This window comes from Babylonia areolata, chromosome 3 (genome assembly GCF_041734735.1).
Source record: "Babylonia areolata isolate BAREFJ2019XMU chromosome 3, ASM4173473v1, whole genome shotgun sequence".
Classification (NCBI taxonomy): Eukaryota; Metazoa; Mollusca; class Gastropoda; order Neogastropoda; family Buccinidae; genus Babylonia; species Babylonia areolata.
Genome location: NC_134878.1, coordinates 53454610 through 53462934, shown reverse-complemented (window position 1 = coordinate 53462934; position 8325 = coordinate 53454610). Strand labels below are relative to the sequence as shown.

The window sequence follows — 8325 nt, the reverse complement described above, 5'->3', positions numbered from 1 at the left end:
GGTGGGAGCAATGCTACTGAAATGGTGCAGATGATGGGGCAGCAAAAAAAAAAAAAAAAAAAAAAAAGAGAGAGAGAGAGAGAAGAAAGAGCAACATTGTCATGAAAAGACAGAGAAATGAACAGACTGTGAAAGAGACAGGTAAAGAAAATGAATTACATATAGGAATACAAAGAGAAAGAAAAGGTGAAAGTGGAAATGCTCAGACGGTCATCTTCTGGAGAAAAACAACAGCAGTATGGCCATAAATAAGACTGAAAATTAGAACTGGAACACTCTAAAGGCAGCACTGACATCCCACCATACACCATGCCCTGGCTTGAACCCTCATGTGTCGATACCACACTGGAGGTGGTAGTTAAATTTTTAGTGTATGTTGAAGTACAACAAAAGAACATAATTTAAAATGTATGATAAACCTTTCTCAACTAACACAGAGAAAAAAAAGAGACATTTTATGTGAACACACATGGCCTAACTTACACTGCAAACATAAACTCAACTGCATCATTTGATAAATTCTGTGAATCAAATGGGTATTGAGGTTTTACATTAACTCACATGTTCTCTGTGTGGTTGTGTGAATGCGTGAGCATGTAAGGAGACTTTCAAAGGATTTGTAATTTAGTGTTTCAAAATTCTTCTAGGCAGATTTTACTAAAACTGAGTAAATATTCTTCATCGTGAATGGTGTCTGTTTATATTTGGTCATCACTGTCCTCAACTGATATGTATACTCACACATTTGAGTTATAAAAAAAAAAATCTGTACAACATACAACAGGTAAACACACTGAGTCAATTTTACAACATTTATTTGAGATGCAAACAAATCACAAGCAATATAAATGATGTATCACACACACACATACACACACATCTGTATACAGTGCATAGCACACACACACACACACACACACACACACACACACACACACACAGAGATCTAATCATCATGCTCACATTTCTTTGTCTCTTTTTTCACTTACACACCCATAGGAAGTGATCCTTCTATCCACATACAAACTCATTTTTATGCAATTGTACAGAGCAAATGACTGCAACACGGAACAAGACACATTAGCACTGCTTATCAACAACAGCTGATAATTACAAAATCATGACATGTTCTCTTTTTCAGGTAACTTAAGATGACACTGTATGCAGATAACACCATAAAAGCAGTGATATTCCCCTTTATTTCCCAAAGATGCTGTCAATGTGGAAACTAGCAAAACATCTCCTCCTTGCTTTATGAAGTTTCCATTTCTGAAAACAAAACAAAAATCTGAGTATCAGACTGCTAAAACAAAAGGACACATAATAGATATCAGTAGTTCACTTGAAGACAAATGCATCAACATTCACGCCCTTCTCATTCTCTCTCTCTCTTTTCTTCTCTCCCAGTCTCACTCATGACAGACTACCATTTATGACAGGCACAACAAAATGAACTCTGCTGGTGTACAGACACAAAAGAGTGCCAAACTGAAGCCAGGTTCTTTTGTGGTTGACCAAATCAATGAAGATGATGGTATGCAATGGGTGCACATGCATGGAAGGGACATGAAGCAGTCTGTTGTAAATATATTATTCTGAAATCCACTACTGAACACCCCACACAGCCTCTGCTGCATCACACAGTTTGGCACACGTCAGGGCTGCAGACAATGGATAGTTGCTGATGGAATATTCTGCTTCTGAATAATCCACCTCAACCTGCAAAGCAAAACAACAACACATTTCATCTTTTGATCTTCATTTTCGAAGTAACAAATAAAAAAAAAATCCTAGTTTGAAAAAGTCGCAGTACAATTTAGATTTTTTTCAAAAAAATATTTTTGACATCAATGGAATCACTGACACAGAATACCAACAAAATACTAGAAAACTGATGTTTACTGCAAACACAATTTTTCTCTGTGATGAAAAATGACTTTAAACATGACCCATCATAAAGCTTTCATTTTGAAAAATAAAGACTTTAAATACAACCCATTATAAAGCTTTCATTCTAATCATAAATCTGACAATTTACTCATATTACCAATTCTAACTTTTAAATCCACTCAACAAAGGAGGATTTTGCTTGGGTGGTTTTATGAGATAAAGAAGTGTGGACAATTTATAAACTGATATGCATATAATATTCTTGCAATATGTTTACTTGGTAAATATCTGTATATTTCTCACCAGAGCAAATGACCATCAGCTTCAATATGTTGTACTACAGATCAAGTTTGTCAACTTCAAGCCATATCTGACTACATAATATTTTCCCCAGTTCACGTGATATGATCTGCCTCAGGATCTTCACACAGGTACATGGAGTGGTGACTGACTTCAAGCTATAACACTGTTGTTATACAAGGCTTCCTTAGCTCTCCTAAATCTGTTCACATTAACTAAAACAAAGTTGTGCATGCATGTGACCCTGCACTATGTGCTGACCCTACACTAAGTGCAAAGATCAAAGCAATTCATATTAATGATATCCATCACCTCTGCGAGATGGGGCAGATGTAAGCATTCAAACAAGTGGATCAAAGACCATAGTGTGGCGGTCTGACCATGACTTGTTGCTCAGAATGATCTGAGCTTTTCCAGCTGTCATTAATGCATCGAAATGTCAAGTTTGATCATGCAAACCGGTTGATGAGAAGTTAGCACTAACTAACTAAAGCTAAATATGTTTGGGTTTTTTTTTTCATTTTGTTTATTATCTTGTACAAAGGTCAAGAGCAGAATGGTTTATCATTTTCAATACATGGTCAAGAGTCAACGTATACACTGATCCATACCACATAAAAATGGGTAAAGTGATTCGCAAAGCAACTGCTGCCCATATGAACAGACACATACACATTATATCACTTTCCTGTCACCATCTGGAGTATCTATGAAATTTTCTGGAAAACAAACAACAACCAATAACACAGTAACACAAGCAATACTAACGCTGCCATGAGCCATGGCCCCCACAACCAATGTGACAGGCTCGTCTGCTGGGATGAGGGTTTTAGGGTCTACCACCTCACTGGCTTTGAAACTCATCACAATCTTCTTCACACCTGCTGGTAGATGCTGTGTGACTGGGTTCTTGATCACCTGTCCAACACATGGATAGAAATGAGGACTTCTCCAACACATGCATTGAAAATAAATAGAAATCAGGACTTCTGGACTGCCATATGTGTAACTCACATTACAGTGCCTCTCTCTCTCACACACACACACTCTCTCTCTCTTCACACACACACACACACACACACACTAACCAACCAAGCAGACAACTGATAAATGAGTACAAAACAACAAACAAATGAAGTAACTTTAATCCTTAACAAATCAGACAAAAACATCTCTATGTTCAACAAGCCATTGTTGCTTAGCACTACAGCAGGTAAATAAAAGCTACACATAAAAACAAAACAAAACAGTAAACAAAAACAAAACAAAAAAACAGCAACAATAAATTTCATTCAAAAAGTAAATCCCTACAACTTTGATTACCATAAAAATTAGGTTATCGAGTGCATTGTTACATACGTCATAAGCTGTATCCCCTAAATTTGTTAAAAAAAATATTTAAAAAAGACGGAATTTCTTCACACATAAGCCATAGTGGTTTATAAGCCACAAATATTAGACACACACATGCATACAAAAATGTAAAAACGTTTCAAAATTAGCTACAAAAAGTGAGAAACTCAACAGACACAAAAACTTGTCTGATGCGCGAAAAGCACAAATTCAGTTTCAAAGCAACACACGGCTTCAGTTTGAAAGCTGCACTGTACGCATTGCATCATGTTTTTGGCATGATGGAAGTTGTCTGAGCAAGGGCAATCAACTGAATGTTTCGTGTGCATAAAGGCCATGTGTAAATCTGGAGGGAAAAAACGAAGTTTTCACTAGCATAAGTTTCTGTGAATTCTGAATTCATGAAGAGTCAAAACCAGCTTTGAAACCAAATGTTAATTCAAGATTAGACTGGAGACTGATGGCAACACTTGATTTGACCTGTGTCAATAGGAAAAACCCACAACATTGGGAAAAATCCACAAACAAGTCGCATCATTATTTTAGCCACAGGGTCAAAGTTGCTGCTAATAGTCCAAATTTTACCATACATTTAATTTCATTGAACATTCTTGTACATGCAGCAACAGCAGAAATAATGAACAAACAAAAGATAGCATATTGTTAAATCTGGCCTTGTTTTAGTAAATTACTCATGAAGTTGAACATGCAACAGAGCATGCAGGTGAACTGAAAGACAACAACAAAAATTACATCATTCTGCTTCACTATGTCTGGCTATGAACCCAAATATGAACATGATCGACAGCAGAATAATAAATGCCAAGCAAGTGCAATTGCCTAGTTTTGTTCCTGAAACACAGTATCTTCAGACACTGTTGTTCAGCATTACTCTTCACTCACATACTGATACAGGCGATACAGTAACAAATAAAAAAAACTCCTTGTAGACAGAAGTCCCCAATTCATTCATAAATCTTTATATTTCTATACACCTTTCCATAAAATATCCATCCATAAGATACACACACACACATATATATATACACACACAATACACACACACACATGTATATGTGTGTGTGTGTGTGTGTGTGTGTGTGTGTGTGTGTGTGTGCCCTTCATTTCACATCTACACACATGAACAACAGTAGAAGAGTCATGTATGAACACAGAAATATGTACTTACTTTCAGCAATTTTGTATTATCTGTGCCCTTGATTGCAAATTTGTGGAGGAGCTGAACTGAAAGAAACATGGGTACAAAGTGATTCAGTATCTCATTGGCTACACAAACATATATTTACCCAATGCAAAAATTAAATTATATCACAAAAATGTTACCCAAAGAACTTTGATAAATATGATCAATGATTTCAGTCTCGAGCAAAAACGTATTTCTTTGTAAAGCTCATAATTTTGTTGTTTATCAATCCCTCATATTCATGTGACCGACTTAGCCACAAATGAGCATGTTGCTTTTGTTTCCTGCAAACATGTTTGATCTAATACTCTGAATACATTTGCTGTTCTGCCTATTAATCTTCTAGTTTCTAGCATGTCTGCTGTTTGTTTAATCAGAATCACTTTTTTCTTCTTCTAGGATTCTATGGCTTTGAACAGGAAACTTTGGAGAGAATCCAGCATTCATTCAATAAATGCACCTCTCAGGGAAAAGTGAAGGGGAAACAGAAACGAGGCAAACAGTGAAAGAAAAGGGCAGACAACATCACTGAGTGGACAGTGAGGAGTTTATCTAAACTCAGGCACTATTCCACAACCACCAGAATGGTGAATGTTGGTAATGCATCCAACAGTGGAGCACCCCCATGACCAAACCAGGTTTCGGAATCAGTGACATTGATATAAATTTTTTTCAAAATGTTTGATAATCAGGGACCAAAATATTCATAAGAAGAACTTCAAGAAGAAAACTTGGTGTCCAACATCCTCCCTCCAACCTCCAAAACCCCTTCCCTCAGCAAAAAAGACAATTTTCTGTTCTTACCCATGAGGCCACAGAATCTCTCAAAAGTCCGAGGAATGCGTGTCTGTGGGTTGATTTCAATGAGGACATTTTTCTCTGTTCTGATGTACACTTGAAGCAAGCCTGCTCTGTTGAGGGGACTGTCCATCAGCATGAGCAGACACTGATGGGTGATGTCTGGGCGGCACTGGGTGATGTCACGTTTGGCTTTCCTGCCCAGGTTTTTGTGTCGGTCGCAGTTCAGCAGTTCAAACACCTTCCCCATCTGATGACAGAATGACTGACTTAGTGACTTTCTCAGTACCTGTGTGTGTGTGTGTGTGTGTGTGTGTGTGTGTGTGTGTGTGTTATTGTGTGTGTGGGTGTGATTAGACTGAATGTTATTAAACAATCAACAATAACAATACCCAACTATGCAATGTAAGTATCCACATCATTCATTCATAAGTAGCAGATCTGGTGCAATCCCCAGAAAAACAGACTATGGCTGCCTACATGGCGGAGGTAAAAATGGTCAAACACATAAAAGCCCACTTGTGTATACAAGTGAACGTGGAAATCATAGCTTACGAACAAAGGTGTATCAGTGAATCTGCATGCTTTGACACCTTTTTGAAACTGAAACTATGCCACCCACTACTGCATTGTAAGCTAACTAAGCCAGGGATTCACATCCACATGACCCCAAAAGATATACTGACGTAAACATTTTATCATTACTACCAATTGTAGTAACACTGCTTAAAAAAATTATGATATTCAGTGTATGTTTCATCTACTTTGTCAATGCTGGTATTATGAATTATATTTCACTTAAGAGTCAGAACTGTCCAGAACTTAGAACTGGGCAGCATGTGCCCTGTTGCTTGGCTTTCTGTTCTAGATGAAAGTAGTCAAGCATTAAAAATTAACTCCAGTCTCTCTTGCAATGTTAGTCTGTTCAGAACTTGATAGTTGATTGATTGATATGGATACTTCTATAGCGCCTATCCTCGGTCAGAGACCAAGCTTTACAAATACAGGGTCATTTGCACAACAGTAGAGCCGACTGAAGACTGCCACTGGGAGCTCATCATTTGTTTCCTGTGTCATTCACTCAGATTTCAGGCATCCACACATACACACTCAGACAGACATGTAACATTTTTAAGTGTATGACCGTTTTGTTTATTTACCCCGCCATGTAGGCAGTCATACTCCATTTTCAGGGGTGTGCATGCTGGGTATATTCTTGTTTCCATAACCCACCAGATACTGACGTGGATTACATGATCTTTAACACGCGTATAAACTTCCAAGTGCGTATACACACGAAGGGGGTTCAGGCACTAGCAGGTCTGCACATATGCTGACCTGGAAGATCAGAAAAATCTCCACCCTTTACCCACAAGGCGCCGTCACTGAGATTTGAACCCTGGACCCTCAGATTGAAAACCCAATGCTTCAACTATTCGGCTATTGCGTATATCAATCATTATCAATATCACATCAGACAGTTAGTTACACCCATTGTTAATATTCGCTTATTGAAAACATTTTGTTTGCCCTGACTTGTGTTTGAAACAACAACAAACAAAAAACAACAACAAAAAATCAAGACTGTTTCAAAAAGGATAAACTGGCTAAGATTGTTCCTTAACTAGATAGTAACTTACCTTTACAATAAAACTAAGTAGCATTAACTAATTCAGGTTTAACACTTACACATAAATCATATGTATGATAAATAACATTCATTCCCGTGAAGTGGGAAGAAGGGATCAAATACTGGCAATATCCACAATTTTTCCCCTCAAGACAGAATCTGAGAATGAGTAGATTTCATAACAAGGCATGGACGTTCAGTAATACTAATACAGTAATAGAGGAGTGGAGGGAAAGAAATGAGGATATTGCTAAAATATTCATACTATGGCCTGTACATACTTGCGATATTGTATACTTTTATTGCCATCGTCCAAGATTCAAACTTATTCTACTGCATACCTGGTCACTTGTATTTTTCGTCTTACTCCAAAGACATCCTAAAAATGCTTACTACTAAATACCACGATGGTAGCTATTTTGACTTTGACGGTCTGAGCAAGACATGTAGCAGTAGTAGTAGTGGGTTAGGGACAAAAACAAGCTCTGAAGCTTATAAACAGTCCTTTGATCTCATGACACATTCTGTTACAGACTTTGGTCAAGGTCCGACCCTTCATTTACATTTTATTTATTCATCAAACGCTCTAATATTTATTCATCAAACGCTCTAAAATTAGTTAAGAATTTTGTAGAATTGTCCAGTTGATTCTTGAATGAGTTAGCTGATGGCACTTGTTTTAAATGCAGTAGCAGTTGATTCCATATATTCGTAACTTGGTTACTGAAGCACTTTCTTGTATGACAAACGCCAGAAAATCACTATCAAAGTTAGACTTGTTTTCAAAATACTAAAATAAAATCATATTCTCAACTCACCTTCACTGTTTCTAAGGTGGCGTTTTCTAATATTACGATCAGACGTTTTTGGTTCTTTTTCGCTGCCGCTGCCATCTTGCACGTGTAGCCTGTGTTGACTGAAGGACAGGAAATACTCAGACGGGGTATGACCAACTTATTACCGGAACGGAGCAAAATGGATCAAACTCGACGAAGAAAGTCAAACCCATACATGAAATGATGCTTTAATATTGCAGTAGTGAGCGTCTGTGAAGAGGTTATACACGCACCATGGCACTTTCGTTAAAGTTTATGGAGTGCATAATTGTACAGAATAACAGCAAGTGAAAGAAAAAGTAAATCAAAGTCTG

At 37.4% G+C, this 8325-nt stretch overlaps 1 protein-coding gene across 1 annotated transcript; it reads right to left on the bottom strand.

Moving 5' to 3' along the window:
• Nucleotides 1-831: 831 nt before the first annotated feature.
• Nucleotides 832-8101, bottom strand: LOC143280625 (ribosomal RNA small subunit methyltransferase NEP1-like). The gene is made up of 5 exons (XM_076585344.1): nucleotides 7994-8101; nucleotides 5552-5795; nucleotides 4733-4788; nucleotides 2959-3108; nucleotides 832-1719 (listed from the first exon to the last, which is right to left on the bottom strand). Exons 1-5 carry the CDS (start codon nucleotides 8066-8068, stop codon nucleotides 1606-1608), a joined length of 639 nt encoding a protein of 212 aa, XP_076441459.1. The 5' UTR covers nucleotides 8069-8101; the 3' UTR covers nucleotides 832-1605.
• Nucleotides 8102-8325: the final 224 nt, after the last annotated feature.